The sequence below is a fragment of the Lutra lutra genome, chromosome 2, assembly GCF_902655055.1.
Source record: "Lutra lutra chromosome 2, mLutLut1.2, whole genome shotgun sequence".
NCBI classification, from domain to species: Eukaryota; Metazoa; Chordata; class Mammalia; order Carnivora; family Mustelidae; genus Lutra; species Lutra lutra.
In genome coordinates this window covers 142,925,328-142,941,456 of record NC_062279.1, presented here as the reverse complement: position 1 = coordinate 142,941,456, position 16,129 = coordinate 142,925,328, and the positions used below count along the sequence as shown (strand labels likewise).

Genomic DNA, 16,129 nt, shown 5'->3' with positions numbered 1-16,129 from the left:
CAAATGTTTCCGTCAGGGCCTGGCCTCCTCCCACTTGGGGGTGCTGACCCAACTGAGGGGGGCTGGGTAGTCCCAGTCACTCCCCCCTCCCCAACAACCCAGTCTTGCCTCTTCTCCCCAGCCGAAGCACCCCTGTTCTTACCTGGGGGCCCAGCCTCTGCTCTCGCCACCCAAGGTGGGAAGAGCCCCCTGGGTGGACGCTGCCTGCAGGGTCCCCTCGGGATTCGGGTTCAGGGGCACCATTCAATCCCCCCAGGCGCACAGGGCTGGCGCCTCCTCCCCCAGGGGTGCTCCCCCCGCCCGCATGGAGAAGGGGAGAGCACCCTCTGCCCTGGCGCTCCTGACCCCTGCGGCCGCCCCCCTTGCCCCGCGGGCCCCCACCGCCCAGCCGCGGCCCCGGCCGGCCTTCCCGGGAAGCTGGGGTAGCGGGAGGGTCCCGGCAGGAGCAGGCCCCAAGGCGGCGCGCTCCCGCTCTCCGGTTACCGCCCGGCCTGCCGCCGCCGGCTATTTCGGGCGAGCTGGCCACGCTCCGGGCAGGCTAGGCTCCGGAGGCCGGGGTGCCTGCCGCCCGCCGCCCGCCGCCCGGCCGTGCCCCGCGCCCGCTCACCTGCCACCGGCGACGGCTTGCGCAGCACCAGCCACCTAGTCTTCCACTGCGGGGACAGAGGGAGCGTAAGCGGCCGCCGCGCCCCGCGCCCGCCCCGCGCCCGCCGCGCGCCCCGACCTTCTTGCCGTCCCGAAGCTTGACCTGGCCCTCCACCAGCGCCGCCTCGGTCATCTTCTGTCATGGTTCCCGTCGCGCCCGCCGCGCCTCTCCCCGCCGCCCCGCGGCCGCGCAGCCCAGGGTCACTTTCAAAATAGCTCGGGGAGGGCGCTGCGCCGCCGGCGGTGGGCGGGCCGGCGGGGGCGGGGCGCGGGCGGGGCACCTGGGGCCACCTGCACCCGCCGCCTGGGGCTCCGAGGGGCTCCCGGGGGCGGGGTGGGGGTGTTCTCATCCCAAAGCAATGGAAACACCCTGACCACCCGGAGACTCATTCCAAGTGTGTCTTCAACCAACCCGGCTTCACCCTCGGGCCTCTGCCCCTCCCCCCATCCCAGGGCTCTCCCCAGACACCCTGACCACCCCCTGACCCTGGAGGACCCTGGCCAGGTTGCTGCCTCACCGCCCCCCCCCCCCAGCCCTCCCGCCCCCTCCTCTGCAGGGTGGTGGGGAGGGAGTCCGTTTGTGTCCCCTGGCAGCATGGATCCCAGTGCAGGTTGCTGTGGGCCAGTGGATGGGACCAGGACCACCCCCTCCCCGTCCCAGGTCAGTGTGTCTGGTCTCCCTGACACTGACACCAGCTAAGAGCCATCCCCTCTGGAGAGGTGCTGTGAAGCTCTTTGGAAGACCCACAGGGAGCCCCCTTCACAGCAGGAGGTGGGGGGCTCTGAGCGTCTGGATTTTCCCTCCCAGATCCTGTAGATCGAATCCGGCTGACCCTGGTCCTTCCAGAGCCCAGGTGGTCTGCAGGCTCTGGCAGGTGTACCCCTTGGACATCTACCCCCATTTCCAAGATGGCTTCCAACACCCACCGCTTCAGGAGTATCCAACAAGGGGGCACCAGCAGAGCTGGGGGGCAGTACCCTAGTAGTGTGCCCTCCTTCCCGTTCCCAACCTTGAGGGGCTTATGATCCAGCAGGGCGAAGAGGGAAAGAGTAAACACTGTTCCAGGAACTCAGCACCTACACGGCAGGAAGGCTGGAGTGTGTGGGGCTTGAACGTGTCTTTACCCCATCCAGGCCCTTCAGGTGTAATACTCAGAGCAGCAGGCAAGGGGGAGGGCAGGGGGTTTGGGGTCCCCAAGGAGCAGCCATCCTGCTGGGTGCAGGTGCAGAAGGCCGGTTCACCCCCTCAGGGCACACCCTCTCCTCAATGGTCCCTGGGGACCTGACAGTGTGGGTCCCTGGTGGGCCACAGGCTGGACTCCGATGCAGGGTTACGCCAGGCCCAGAAAGAGCTCTGTTTCTCCCACTGCCACCACCTCCCCCATCCCCACATCACCTGTGCTGCCTTTGGCGGAGCAGTTGCCCAGCCACAGAGCCCCATTCATGCCCCCATGCAGCTCAGGCCCCCAGGGGCTGGCACAGGACAGCCGGCCTGGAGCCGGATGGCTGCCGGGGGCTGGGGCCAGAGACACATCCGCTGCGCCCGGGCGCCTGGCACTCAGACATCCCTGCAGGGAGGGGCCGCCCCTGCTGCATTCCCCAGTTGGCCCTGACCCAGGTCCTGCCACGCCCAGCAGCTGCACCTGCTCCCCCGCTAGCCCCAGAAAATGCGGCCGAGGCACGTCCCCTCCCCCCACTGGGCTGCTAAATGGCAGGAGAGCCTCCTCCCCCCAGAACTTGGGCCTCTCTGCCCCTCAGCTTCCGCTGTGGACCCCAGATTCATGTGTTGAGACCAACCCCCAGAGAGATGGAGTTGGGAGGTGGGGCCTTTGGGCCGTGATTAGATCAGGAGAGCAGAGCCCGCAGAACCCAGTGACAGACTGTTCCACTGAGGATTTTTCAACCTTAGGATGGTGGGGAAACCATGCCCATCCAGTAGAAACCATCCTGTAGATTCCCACTGCGGGTCTTTTCCAGGGAGACCCAGGAGACAGCCGACACTGTTTTCTAGAACAGGCCTCGTGCCAGGCAGTCCTGTCCACCTGCAGGCTAACGTGGGTGTCCCAAGCGTGTGGCCACCTGGCCCCGCTGAGCTGCACGTTCGGTCACTTAAGTGTGTTCCATGCATTTTGGACTCACGATATTTTCAATGTAAGCTCATTGTGAGCTGAGGAAGGTGTGTCATGCCCTTACAGTGTCCTTGTAAGAAGTGACACAGAGAGACACGCTCTCTCAGCCACATGAGCGCTGCCACCCACCCCCCTGCCCCCGACCCTGGGAGGCGCCTGTCCACACTCAGGAAGCCAGCATGCCCGCACCCAGATCTCAGAGTTCTGACCTCCAGGACTGTGAGAGACAAATGCCTGCTTCTCAGCCACCCAGCCTCTGGTGTTCTGTTCCAGCCCCCCAGGGCACAGGGACCGTTGCCCCACTGGTTATGGCCAGAGCTGCTGGTTGCAAGTGGCAGAAGAGGACTCTGGCCACAGAAGGAGGAAGGAATTTGCTGGAAGCACGTCAGGCCTCCAGTCGAACCCAGAAGAGGCCTCAGAGTCCGTGGGAGTTTGGGGAGGCTGGGCAATAGGGATGCACAGCCCTGTTCCCGAGACCGGATGCCACCCCGGCCCCACACCGCCACACAGCTGGGCTTGGCAGCCACTGGACACGGCTGGCGCCCACCCAGCAGCCCACAGCCATGAACGACAGCTGCACCGCGGGCGGACCACACAGCCCGGGGCCCCACTGCCGGACATCGTGGCCTGGGATGCCACCGCTGCTGCCAGAATCTGTGGCCAGGGGCACCGTCGTCCCATCACTGGCTGTGCAGACACAGCGCCTGCCGCTTGAGGCCCACCCCCGGCCCCCTGACCCCTCCACTTACCACCTGGTGAACCCAAACCATCATGTGACATTCTGGTCTCAGTTTCCTCTTCTGGCCTCATTATGATGATGGGCCCCCACATGCAACTGTGCATATGAGTGTCTCTGAAAATGGCCCTGGGTCACAAACACAGGGATCGTCAGGACCAGGCCCAGTGTCTCATCTTGGGCCTCCAGGAGCTCAGTGTGGCTGGGGACAAACACATAGCACCTGCCCTGTGTCCCCCCCACCCCCCTTGCTCACTCATATTTCACAGCACCCCCTGGTTGGCAGGGGGGTTGCAGGGAGAAGGCCTGGCCAGGGGCGCACGGGCAGAGGGTATGAGCGCCACTCCCAGGCCCAGCCCCCACATAGATCCCACGAGCTAAGTCGTGTCCCCCAGACCCATGGGTTGAAGCCCCCACTTTTCCATGTGGCTGTATTTGAAGATAGGGTCTCTAAGGAGACAAATCAGGCTAAGTGAGGTCAAGAGGGGGCATCCCAATCCCACAGGACTTCAGCCTCACCAGTAGGGGGGAACACAAAGCCATCTCTCCCCTCTCGGGGCGCATGCACACAGGAGTCTGTGAGGACACAGCGCAGAGGCAGCCTTCTGCGGTCTGGGAGGGAGGCCTCACCAGAAACCAGTGCTGCTGAATCTTGATCTTGGACTTCAGCCTCCAGAATGGTGAGAAAATAAATTTCTGTTGTCTCCTCCCCAGCGGGGCAGCCCAAGCCAACAGAGAATGGGGGTGATCCCTTGAAAAGATGGTGGTGATGATGCCCCCACAGCCTCATCCCTGGAAATGAGGCCATATATCCCATCCCATGGAGACCGAGTCTGCCTCTCCACCGGCCAGCTGCTGGCTTTGACAAAGGAGGCGCAGTGGGAATGCTCACAGACACTCTGGGAGCCTCTCACGTGAACAAGCGTAGGCTAACCCGCTGCGTGAGAAGCCACACGCGGCCTCGTCCCCACATGGCCCCAGCCAAGAGTCCATTGGCCCCCAGGAGTTGGACAGCCCAAGACCCACTGATGCCTCCAGCTAAGGGAAGGAGCCAGCCCAGCCCAGAAGAACCAGCCAGAAGTCTCACAGACAGCAGGCATGGTGGGGGAGAGAGGGAACCCACGTCAGCACCCGTCACGGGGACCCCATGGCCCGTCACAGGGAAGGGGGTTGGAAAAGCTGCCAGAGGGGAAAGGGGTTTTAAGAGAGATCCACTGGAGTAAAGCAGATGTTCAGCAGGCCCGGCGGCCATGGAGAACCTTCCAGCAGCCGAGAGAAAGGAAGGACGTGGGCACGTCTGAGATTCAGAGACGGGGGAATGCCAACAGCTGTGTGGCCCACTGCCGAAGTTCGGACAGTCAATTCATAAAGTGCAAACTCTGTGACAACCTCAAGAAGAAACAGAATTTTCCCTGAGACTGGTAATGATTAACATACTGAACCATAGGAAAATGTCATCCTGCAAAGGAAATATGGGGCCCGGGGCATTTCATAGAGGAGTCCCCCAACTTTCAGAGAGAGATCATTCCAGCCTTATCCGGAGTCCTTGGGGAATAATAAAGAAGACACACTCTCAAACTGATCCTGTGAGTCGTTTGAAGACAGCAAGGAAGGCCAATCTCACTCGCAAGCCTGATGTGAAATCCTAAACAAAATACAAGCAGATGGTAAAAAGCTTGTAAAAAGTTCAGAGGGTGGGGGTCACCCTGGGGCCCACCAGGCCACGCGCTATCAGGACAATTCAGAGCGGTGGTCTTGGAAAGGAGTCACCAGGGGTGAGTGGGGGGACGGGGCTAGACAGGAGCAGTGGATACTGCCTGTAGGCACGAGGGGGAGGTCCCTGGACCACGAAACAGAGGGTCCCTGGCTTGCAGATGGCCACTGTCCCCTGTGGCACTTCCGTGTGCCTGTGTCCACATTTCCCCTCCTTCTGGGATGCAGTCCTCTTGGGTCCCAGCCCACGCTCGCGGCTTCACGGGAACTTGATCACTTCTGTAACGACCCTCCGTCCAGGTAAGATCCCATTCTGAGGTCCTGGGTCTGGGACTTCAACATTTGAATTTTAGGAGGACACGGTTCACCCTGTAACATGGAGGTGACCCCCGAACGGGGTAGCCAGGGAAGTCAATATCCCAGTGTCACTCTCCTCCCTCCTCTGATCTGCTGTGGGGCTCCCCAGTGTCCTCAAAAACCCAGCGGGCACAGGAGCCATGCCGTCCATGGAGATCAGCCTCCTGGGGCACCAGGGCTCTGGGTGCAGAAGGCAGAGAACGGACAGCGACCTGGAGGGGCGGCTGGAAGATGCCAGATACGCATGGGCTCCACGCAGCTCACTGCAGGCCGGCCGGCCCGCTCTGCGCCACGCAACAGACCCTCTCCCGTCGGGAGTCACCACTTTAACAGACCCACACTCAACACCCACAGGGGAGAAGAGTCAGGGGGCGATGCGGGGTGTGCAGAGCCAAGCCCAGGCCACTGGAGGCCCCGCATTCCCAGTGCTCTTGTAGCCACAGCACTGGCCTCAGTGGCCTGGGGTGGGACCCACGTGGTGGGGCTCCAGCAGAGCGTTTCAGGCAGCCCTAGGGCTCCGAGTCCCACCATGCAGAAAGCAGCCCTGCACACCTGCCTGGGCCTTCCCAGGACCAGGGTCTGTCCTCTGAGAGGGGGACCCTTCCCCCAAGAGCTTCGTGCAGGAACCCCCAGTGAAGGCAGTTCTGGGTTGCTCTTCCTCGCTTGATACGGGGAACAGATGTAGCCAGGGAACCCGGGTCAGCAAGTGGCTGAGCGCTAGACTCCCCATCGCAGGAGGAAGGTAAACTGCCCTCGTTCCCGCTACATCGGTCTGGTTTCGGAGTGCAGCCCAGAGAGCCAAGGCGGGCAAAGCCCATGACCTCTGTGCCAGTGGGGAGAACGGCCGGGAGAGGGTCTCATCGGACTGGCCTCGCGGGACGGTGTCCAGTTGTGGCCTGAGCTCTGCTGGGTGAAGTGGGGAGGGCAGTATGAGAGAGAACATTCTAGAAGCATGGGAAGAGCAGGAGCATGGGCAGAGGGAGGCCAGCGCACAGAGTAGGGGAGCAGTGCGGGGCAGAAGCAGGCTGGAGGTAGGTAGGGTCTGCCCCAGGGATTGGGGGAAGCTCCAAGGTGGGGGGGGCAGTGACCTAGAGAAAGTCCTGGTCTGTCACCTCTGACAGAGGCAGGAAGACCTGGTCTAAGGTGGGGGCTGTGGAGGTGACAGGAGAGAAGGTGGCTTTGGGGTCGAGGAGCAGGAGAGGTATGTGGGGTCTGCGCCAAGGACCCCCATCCTCTGAGCAGCTCTGGAAAGAGGGTCCCCCTCCCAGAGTGGGATGGGTGGGTGTGGGCATGGATGACCGAATGTGGGGCCATCTCGGCCCTCTCCCTGAGACCAGGGCTCCCAGCCCCCAAGGCACTGCTTCTGGGCACTGGGGGCGGTGGGTCTGTCTACAGCACAGCTCTGCCCGCCCCCATACTCCCAGGCCATGCCCTGTCCACCCTGCTGAAGCCCCATCAGGGACCCCTGGGGCAAACCCAGTACCCCACTACAGCCAGCAGCCACCACCCATCCTTGCCTTCTCAGGTCTCTAGCCTCATTTCCTTATTTTGATTCAGATAAGCCCCACCCCACTGCCTCAGGGCCTTTGCAGCTGCTGCTTCCCTCTCCCTGGAATAGGAGCTCTTCCAGGCATCTCTGATTCCTTCCCCCAGCTGTGCTGGCCCGCTGGCAGCAGCCTCCTGGCTCCAGGAGCTCCAGCCCAGTAGTGGCCCACTGCCCTCCACTCCCTGACACGTCTTCCTGCTGGTTTCTTTGCAAGAGGGTCTCTGGCCTTCGCCCTTGGAAACAGCGCTAAGGGACAGCCTCAGTCAGGGCGCCTTCTCCAAGCAGAATGAGGGCCGGTATGTAGTTCCAAATTACCTGTCTTAAATCTTCAAGTTCTGTGCGCTGCCCTGGGGCAACCAGCGTGTGTGGGCTCCAGCCCCCGCTGCCTGGGGGTGGCCCGAGGTGGGTAGGCTAAGAGAGGGACGCTAGGTGCCCTGCCCTGACCCCCTGGGCCTTGGGGTCAGACCCTCCCCTGGGGCTGCAGGCTCCCTTCTCCATTGAGAAAGGGAAGATGGGGAGCTGCCCCGGGGAAGGCTGAGGAGGGTGGGGTGCAGAGGTGTGGGCCCTGTGCACCTGGTTCTTGGAAGCATATTTATTGTTAGGAGTCTGGGAACAGCGCAGAGGTGGGATGCCCAACCCTGAGGCCGGGGCTGTCTCAGGAGGGATCCGCAGGCCGCTTAGGGGGCCATATCCGGTCTTTGATCCAGTCCACGTACTTGGCCACGCGGGTGTAGACGCCAGGCTTATTAAGCCTCCCACAGCCGTCGCCCCAACTGATGACGCCATACAGGTAGGCCACGCCATTCTTCTCACAGGCCAGGGGTCCACCCGAGTCCCCCTGCGGCAGGGCTGCTGGTCAGAGCCAGGCACCAGCTCAGCTCCTCAGCAGTCGAGAAACACCCCACCTGCTCCGCGTCCCTCACCCCAACCCCAAAAATGTCCCTGAAGAGTCTCAGATGCCCCTTTGGGGAGGACTCCCCAGGAGCTCCCAACGCAGACTTCCTGACAGCTCGGGGGACAGATGACAAAGGTATTTCCAAGTGAAGGAACTATCCCACCTTCCCCTAGCCCCCTAGACACAAAGTCTCCTCATTCCAGGGCTACTGTGACAGCATCTGACTAGTCATTCCAGTTCCTGAACTCTGCCATGGATTCCTTTCAACTCCATGATCAGGAACGTGCATCTGAGCTTGGCTCCCCAAACCACCCACCAGCACACAGCCTATGTGGACCAGGTGGTCCCTGTGTTCTGGGCTAATGTCCACACTTGAAATAACAGCCCTCTGCCAAACTCCTATTCACCCCTCAAAACAAGTGCCAGTGCCCCCGCCTCTGGAAAGCCGGCCTTGACTTCCCCCAGAGGGGCTTGTATTCATGTGGTCCAGTGTCAAACCCCCCCTTGCCACTTCTGAGTTGTGTGACCTGGGAAGAGTGGCAGGGCCTCTCCGGGCCACAGTTTCCGCACCTATAAAATGGGAAGTAAAGCAGCTCCTCCATCTCAGGACTGACTTGCAGCCTAAAGAAGATGGTGCTTGTGGAGCCCTTGATAAATGCTAGCAGGGGGCAGGCAGTCTTGAGATCTGGGGCTGAGCCCTGGCTCACCTGGCAGGCGTCAGACTTGCAGTCGAAGTAGCCGGCACACAGCATGTTGGGGCTGATGTCGGCCCCGTACACCTCCGGGCTGCTGCACTTGTGGTCTGCAACCAGAGGGACCAGTGCCTCCCGCAGGGAGCTGGAGTAGCCACTCACATCTATGGATAGGGTGCTCTCAGGCTGGGCAAGGCTCCCTGGGGCTGGCCACCACTCCCTGGGGCACTGTGCCCCCACCCCCACTCACTCTCGTCCTGGTGGCCCCAGCCTGCAATCTGGCACTTGTGTCCAGCGGAGAAGGGGCTGCTAGGCTCAGGCAGGCAGATAGGCTGGACAAACTGGGAGCGGATGGCACAGCGGTCCCCCTTTTTCTTCAACCGGATCAAGACTGGCCAAGAGAGAGACCAGAGGTCAGCCTGGGACGTGGGGGTCCATGCAGGGGCCGAGGAGCAGGGGGGCCGGCCCAGGGCTCAGCAAGGCTGGCCTGACAGGTTTTCCTCCCACCAGGCCAAGGCCACTCTGCCATACGGAGTTCCCTTGCTGCCCTCCCCTCCCCCTACCCCCTCCCTTCCCCCTCTGTCTCTTTTCCTGCCCCTTCCCTCCCTTTCCCTCTCCCCAGGTGGGCCTGATGCCTACCCACCCCTGCCCCTCTCCTGGCTCTGGCCTGGGGTGTGCAAGGCACACACACATCCATGGCCCTGGTGCGCCTCAGCATGTCCCAAGCCTTACCCAAGTCATGGTCACTGGGGTTGAACACCGAGTACATGGGGTACGGGATATACTTCTCGATGCCAAACGTCTGTGTTACGTCCGTTGTTTGGTTGAAGAAGTGTTGGCCTAGGACCACTAAGACACTTTCCCTGTGGGGGCTGTGCAGGGCGTCCGGTGGCGGCACGACCCAGGCCCGCCCCCTCCGGCCCCGCCCCTTGGGTCCCTCCCCCCCGCGGCCCCTCCCCACAGGTTCCTCCTCCTCAGGCCTTCCTCACAGGCCCTCCCCACCGGCTCCTCCCCAGAAGCCCTCCTCTCGGGCCCCGCCCCTCAAGCCCCTCCCCACAGGCTCCTCCCTTCAAGCCCCGCCTCTCAGGCCCCTTGGGTCCGGCCCCAGATCCCTTCCCTCAAGCTCCCCTCTTCGGCTCCTCCCCGCCACCCGCGGCGGCTCAAGCATCCTGGAGGTCTCCCCAAGGGCAATGCTGGGCAGGTCCCCTGCAGCCCAGGGGAGAAGCCTGAGCAGGGAGCAGGGTAATGGTGGGCTGTGGCCACACACGACCTTGGGCAGTGGGGTCTCTAATGCATCCCCTTTAGTGACTCTAAGGGCTTCCTGCAAGGTGGGGTCTATGCTGACTGGGGCCTGAGTGGGTGGAGGCCTGGTGGCCCCGACCCAGCTCCTATGTAGCCTGGGTCTCCCCGATACAGCCCTTCACTCCTGCTGGACACAGGCCCTGGGCCCCCACGGTCAGCCCCCTGTTCCCTCTCGAGACCTGTTTTCCCAGCTCCTGATGAAGGGGGTAACTCCCACCCAGGCCTGACCCTCCTTCATTGGACTCCTGCTCCAGGCCCCTGTGGGACCTCGGCCCCTGGGCCCTCCCAGGCCTTAGGTCCTTCTGGAAAATGGGCTGCCACGCCCTGGGCAGGCACCAGTTCGGCACACAGTGGGGCTTGGTGCCTGGCCTCGGGACAGGGTCAGAAACCCAAGTCCAGGGCCAGAGCTGGTGATCCATAGGTCTCACTTGGGGTGGGGTGGGAAGGGTATGCTCTTGGGGTGGTCAGCCGGTGAACGCAGACCTCCAGGGACAGGAGGACTGGGTTGGCTGAAGGGCTGAGTGTGCAGTCAGGCAGGGTGGGTGTCCACAGCTCTGGGCCCCTAGTTCTGTCCTTTGCCCCTTTTGCTTCTTTGCCAAAGGAGGATGCCCTCCTGGGGAGCCACCCAGAGTCCACCTGTTCACCTCCAGCACCCCTGCCTCAACCCCAACCCTGTCCTGGATGTGAAGAGTGGGTGCTTGCTCCCCTCCCCCAGCCTCTTAAACCCCCACCCAATTTCATTCATACTGGAGCGGCCTCAGAGACCCTATTTCCCAGGCCCAGCAGGGAGCCTTCTGCCTGTTAAGGCTCCACATAGGGCAGGCCTTGCACCCACTGCCCCCCACCCATGGCTTAGTCCCTGGGTGACCAATGGAGGCTCAAGGCCAGACTCACACTGACAAACCCCCAGGCCCTGATCCCTGGGATGCCATCCTCTCCAACTGGACCCCCCTGGGGAGCCTCCTAGTCTGGACACCCAGATGGGGAACCTTGTTCCCATCACACTGGGTGAAGCCCAAGAGGGGCTGGCCTTTCCTGCTCTGAGCTGGCAGGCTCCTCTGTGTGTGGGTGGTAGGCCTTGGATCCCTGACCCCCACTCCCTTAGCTGCCAGCCCAAGTCTGCCTTCCCAGCTCACGGAGTGGGCGGGGCCTCGGAGTCCCTGCTGAGGGGGTGGGGAAAGGTGCCCCCACCTGCACAGTCTGGGGTGGGGGGGGCAGGATCTTCTATGGGGAGGGCCTGCCCATCATATGCCCAGCATCCCCAACTCCCCCCGCCCCCCTACCACACCCAGCGCAAGACTGTCAGGGCAGGACTGGGCAGTGACCCCGAGTAGGGTCGAGGCTGAACATGGAGGTCTTCCCCACCCCCACCTGGGGTCCTTAGGCCACGAGAAAATGAGGGACCAAAGATGGGGTTTATATGGGTTGTGGGGACATGTGTGTGAGGACAGGCAGATGGGTGGGTGGGAGGGTGACAGATGGTGGGCGCGAAGGTGTGGAATGGATGGTGGGTGTGTGGCCAAGTCGGGGGAGGGCAAGTGGATGGGCTGAAACACACAGTGGGGGGCATGGACAGAGCAGTTCACCTGCTGGAGAAGCAGTGGGCCGCGGACACCACCCAACACGTGTGGACAAGACTCCCCGCACAGAAGCTGTTCCCGATGTAGATGGCGGCCAGCCAGGGGTGGGAGCCCGGCAGGGACGACGAGCCCCCGATGATGCGTGGCCGGAGAAAGCTCCTCTTCTTGTGCCTCTTGCCACAGGCCTGGCGTCCCACTGGGGCAGGCTCAGCCTGTCTCAGCATGACCTCAGGGGTCCGGAGTGGAGTTCTGGTGAGGGTTTCTGGGAGCACAGGTCACCAGGTCACACTGCTGGGGCTCCTTCTGCACATCTCTGCCCAGAGTGGGTCCTGGCTGCTGTCCTCACCCACCCCCCGCCCCACCCCAGACAGCTCTGTCCTCATAAGCACACAATCTACTCTCTGAGCCTCAGTTTCCTCTTCTGTACAATGGGGAGAACAAGACCCAATCAGTCACCAGGCTTTGTGGGAAGCAAAGTGGTGTGGCACGTTTGGCAGGGCTTCCTGTCCCTCCCAGCAGCCTGGGACCTCAGAGCCCAGGCCGGCTGGGTGGCCCCAGGGGCATGGGGGCCAGAGGGCAGGCTGGCCTCCCGGAACTGCCCACTCCCAGGGTCTGGCTCCAGGGGAGGCTGCTGGCCTCCCACCCCATTATTCACCCCTGACCGGCCCTTTCCTGTGTCTGGGAGCCCTCAGCTCGGCTCAGGCTGGGTGGGAGCCGCCCAAAGGACCTGGAGACTGGCTGGCCTCAGCTGAGCCCTGCTCCAGGGAACCTCAGTTTCCCCATCCCCAGAGGGGGCAGTGGTGCTCCAAAGAGGGGAGAGACGCAGGAAAAATGGCCAGGACTCCTGTGGGAGCAGGGTTCTCGAGCCGCCTGCAGCCCATTCACGCACCACAGGCCACCAGGCGGCAGTACTCCCAGGAGAGGGCGCTGCCGTTCACCACATAGCACCAGGGCCTCTCGTCCTTGTCCGGGTTCCTGGGGTGCATGGAGAGGCGGGTGGGCCCGGGGCCAGGGGACCTGGGAGAATCCCGTGAGGGAACTCCTGACGGAACCCCCCCACTCCCCTAGCAGCAGCATTGGGCTGATTGTGCAGATGGTCTGGGGCCCCATTGCTGACCGGCAGTAGGCATGGGGGCCCAGGCCAAGCAGGGCCGCGGCGCCCACGGAGTCCACATGCAGCTCTTGGTAGAGCAGGTCCGAGTTCCAGGCCAGGCAGCTGAGGCCCGAGGCTGCGGTGCTGGCCACACCTCGGTACTCGGTGCCGTTCCCCACAAAGCAGCGCTGGCTGGGCACTGTGGGCGGCATGGTGGGTGGTGAGCCTGGGCTCCAGGGGCTGCGGGGCACGGGGCCAGGAGGCTGACCCACTCACCGATGTTGCAGAGCCGCCCGGCATGGCCCGGGGGGCAGGAGCACACAGTGGTCCCGGTGGCCACGATCAGGTGGCAAGTGCCACCATTCAGGCACGGGCTGCTCAGGCAAGCTGCGGGGAGGGCTCAGGAGCTCGGCCTCAGGCCTTGAGGGTGCCCACCGCGGGAGGGCAGGGTCGGGGCTGTCTCTCTGGGGCCTGTGGCTGGGGGACCCTGGGTCAGCCCCCCACCTCGGCCGTGGCGTACCTGTGTGGCGGGTGCCCTCGCAGCGGATCTGGCCCTCAGCACACTCACACTGCTCTACCAGGCCCTGGCTCACTCGGGCCCAGCGGTCGCCCACCTCCAGGTGTTCATAGCGCGTCTCGTCAAAGCATTTTTCTTGGGGGGGTGTTGTGGAGCACCCTCAAGCCGCTGCCCTCGCAGGCCCCTCCCCCGCCCATCCTCCCAGGGCCTGGTGTGCACACCTGCGCCACAGTTCTTGCCTGTGAAAGCCATGGGGCAGGTGCAGTGGTAGGACTCGGGGTCCTGGGTGTTGGAGCATGAGCCCCCGTTGAGGCACGGGCTGGAGGCACAGGGATCCGGGGCAGCTGGGGACAGGCAGGAGGAGTAGGGAGCAGGTGTGGGAGAACCCGGCCCATTGGGGTATCTCCCCCAGACCCTCTCTGTTCTCCAAGGCCTTCAGTGCCTTCACTGGGCCTGCTGCCTTCATGCTGCCCCTCTGGGTTCCTTGGGTTATTTGGGGTGCGGGAGTCCTGAGAAGGGGTGCAGGCCTTCCCCGTTGTCCCACAGCCCCACCCCCCAACCCCACGCCGTGCTCAGACCCTGGGCAAGCAGGCCTCTGGCTCTGTACCAGGACCCTGGAAGCCCAGCCCCCCATCAGGCAGCACAGTCCCCTCCTGTGTGCCCTGGGACCCTTGCAGGTGGGGCTGTCAGCACCCCCGACACCCTGCAGACTCTAGGGGCCCTCATCTCTGTCCAGGGTTCCACCTGTGCAGCCACAGCACCCAGCCCGACCACCAGGGGGCGCCTTACTCCCAGCAATGACCAAGGCAGCCCTGTGGCTCCTGGAGGGCAGGGTCCTGCCTGGGAGGGGCTCCACCCTGTGCACTCCTGCAGCCCCCCTGGGGTGCAGTGGTGTCAACCCCAAAGTTCTCTTCTGCACTCCAAGCAGGACTCCCTGTCCCAGGTCAGCTGTGTCCCCTTGGCTCCCACCCCCATCAGTGGGTTGACCCTAGTACTCCCTTAAACTACCCTCAACCCCAGCCTGGACAGCCCCCCTCCCCCAGCACAGGCCCTTCCCCACTCCACTCCCCCACCCCCTGCCAGCACCCACCTGGGTCCTTCCTGGGCACTGAGGTCTGGGCACAGTAGCCCCAGGCCCTGTCACGGTCATAGTTGTGAGTGGTGGCACACCTGGGGGTGAGGACACAGGTGGGTCCCGGCTCTGAGGCCTCCCCACAGCCTGCCTCTGGCAGGATGCCCTGCCGGCTGCTGGTAACTCGCCCCAGTCACACCCACACCTTCCTTCCCTGCTGGGTCTGGGGTTTGGGCTTGAGGAGGGAGGGCAGAGGGCAGGGGGGTCTCCAGAGTGGATAGGGACCATGGGGATCCGGAAGAGGGGAGGCTGGTGGTCGCTGCTGGAGGACCTCGCCCAGCCTGGGACCCACCACCGCCTGTGCGCGCTGCCCTCCGACGTGCAGGAGTGGAGCATGCGGCCGCCATAGCGGAAGGGGAACCTGCAGGGCCGCCCGTCCTCTGTGAGCACTGCAGGGTGAGCGGAGGGGGGGGTGGTCAGGGGGCTCCCGCTGGGCACCTTCTGCCCCATGTCGCACACCCTGCTCCCCAGCAGCCGCCTGCCAGCCTCCCAACCCACCCGCCCAGGTGTAGCCCACCGCCTCCAGGAAGCTCTTCTGACCCACCTGGGCCCCCAGGGCTGCTGCTGGAGGGAGCTGCTCTGGGTGGGGGGGTGAGCCCCGTACCACCGGGTCCCTGGGGCTCTGGAGCACTTGTGGCTGGGCTCACAGGGGTCACCGAGGTTACAGGGATCATGGGGGTCCCAGAGCTCACTGTGGCGTTAGGTTCTGGGGGTTCTGTAAGGTTCTAGGAGGAGCCAAGAGGGCTGTGATGGTGTCAGTGTGGGGTGGCCCCCTCACACTCAGCCCCTGGTGGCTGGGCTCATCGCCGTCCCCAACCTTGGTTTCCATACTGGGCCCTCAGGCCTTAGAGTAGAAACCAAGGGGAACCTGGCCACTGGCTGTCCCCCTCCCCTCCTGCCGAGCCCACAGGGTAAGGGCGGGCTGGGTGTCTACCCAGGCTGGGGCACCCCTGTCTTCCAGCCTCAGATCCTGGGGATCTGTTCTGGGGGATGGACAAAAGCAGCCGCAAGGCCCTTGGAGGTCCCCTTTACCCACCCCCCAAACAATGGGACCCAAAAGCAGCCCAAAGAGAGGGGAGTGGCCCTCATGCCCCCCGGTGGGGACCCAGTAGGTCAGATCCCCAGGCTTCCTGTCCCCCAGGCCAGCCCAGCACACTCACTTGCCTGCTAGAGGCCAGAAAGCCAGCTTGCAGCACATTGGGCCCCTTACCCACTCCACAGCCCTCCCCAGCCCTGGCCCCAGGACCCAGAGTGGGCACAGGGAGCCCATGGTCCCCACGCCATGGGGTCAGTGCTCACCCTGCTAGCCTGGGGCTGAGCCCCACGACGCCCCAGCAGCAGCAGCAGCAGCAGCAGCAGGAACAGTGCTGTTCCCGGCGGGGGGCAAAGGCTGCGACCCCAGGCCCAGCGCCCCATGGCTGTTTCTGGGCAGGCACAAGGAGCGGCGGGAGGCGGAAGCAGCAGGCAGGTCGGGTTGGGGTCAAGGCCACTTGGAAATAATTAACCCTGGCTGCCTCCAGCACTGGGCCCACATGTCCCCCCATCTACTGCCCGGCTCACCCCGCCTTGGCCAGCTGTCCCCTCTGGCATGAGCCACATTGGCCCTGGACCTGACAGATCCTCAGGTCTCAGCTGCGATGCCTCCTCCAGGAAGTCTGGCAGGACACACAGCCCTTGGGGGCTTGGACGCCCAGCCCCCACCTCTCCACGGGACTGGCCGCTGTCCCTTTGTGAACTAGTGATAAGCAGAGTGGCTGTCGGTGCCGCGCCCCCCCAGGCCTGGAAGGTGGGT

General features: G+C 63.8%; 2 protein-coding genes across 9 annotated transcripts in view; both read right to left on the bottom strand.

The window, feature by feature from the left end:
• DOK7 (docking protein 7) overlaps positions 1–845 on the bottom strand; it is a 28,159-nt gene extending 27,314 nt beyond the window's left edge. The window contains exons 1-2 of one of the 3 annotated variants that reach the window (XM_047718740.1): positions 725–845; positions 608–653 (exon numbers count right to left, since the gene is read on the bottom strand). In XM_047718740.1, coding sequence (XP_047574696.1) covers positions 608–653; positions 725–778 — 100 coding nt within the window. In that variant the 5' untranslated portion in view covers positions 779–845. The remainder of the gene's footprint in view (positions 1–607; positions 654–724) is intronic. The other 2 variants (XM_047718742.1, XM_047718741.1) reach the window with 2 other exon arrangements.
• Positions 846–7,464: 6,619 nt separating this feature from the next.
• On the bottom strand, positions 7,465–15,862 carry HGFAC (HGF activator). 6 transcript variants are annotated; one of them, XM_047718735.1, is made up of 14 exons: positions 15,637–15,729; positions 14,882–15,081; positions 14,630–14,726; positions 14,296–14,375; positions 13,427–13,549; positions 13,209–13,340; positions 12,965–13,075; positions 12,713–12,887; positions 12,485–12,570; positions 11,602–11,857; positions 9,446–9,585; positions 8,964–9,104; positions 8,729–8,877; positions 7,465–7,978 (listed from the first exon to the last, which is right to left on the bottom strand). In XM_047718735.1, the coding sequence occupies exons 2-14, from the start codon at positions 15,009–15,011 to the stop codon at positions 7,538–7,540; spliced, it is 2,061 nt and encodes a 686-aa protein (XP_047574691.1). In that variant the 5' UTR covers positions 15,012–15,081; positions 15,637–15,729; the 3' UTR covers positions 7,465–7,537. The 6 variants fall into 6 exon arrangements, with proteins under 6 accessions (XP_047574691.1, XP_047574689.1, XP_047574690.1 ...); XM_047718733.1 differs by having other exon boundaries at positions 7,468–7,975; positions 14,882–15,062; positions 15,637–15,861; XM_047718734.1 differs by having other exon boundaries at positions 7,468–7,964; positions 8,729–8,858; positions 14,882–15,062; positions 15,637–15,861.
• Between the last annotated feature and the right edge of the window lie 267 nt (positions 15,863–16,129).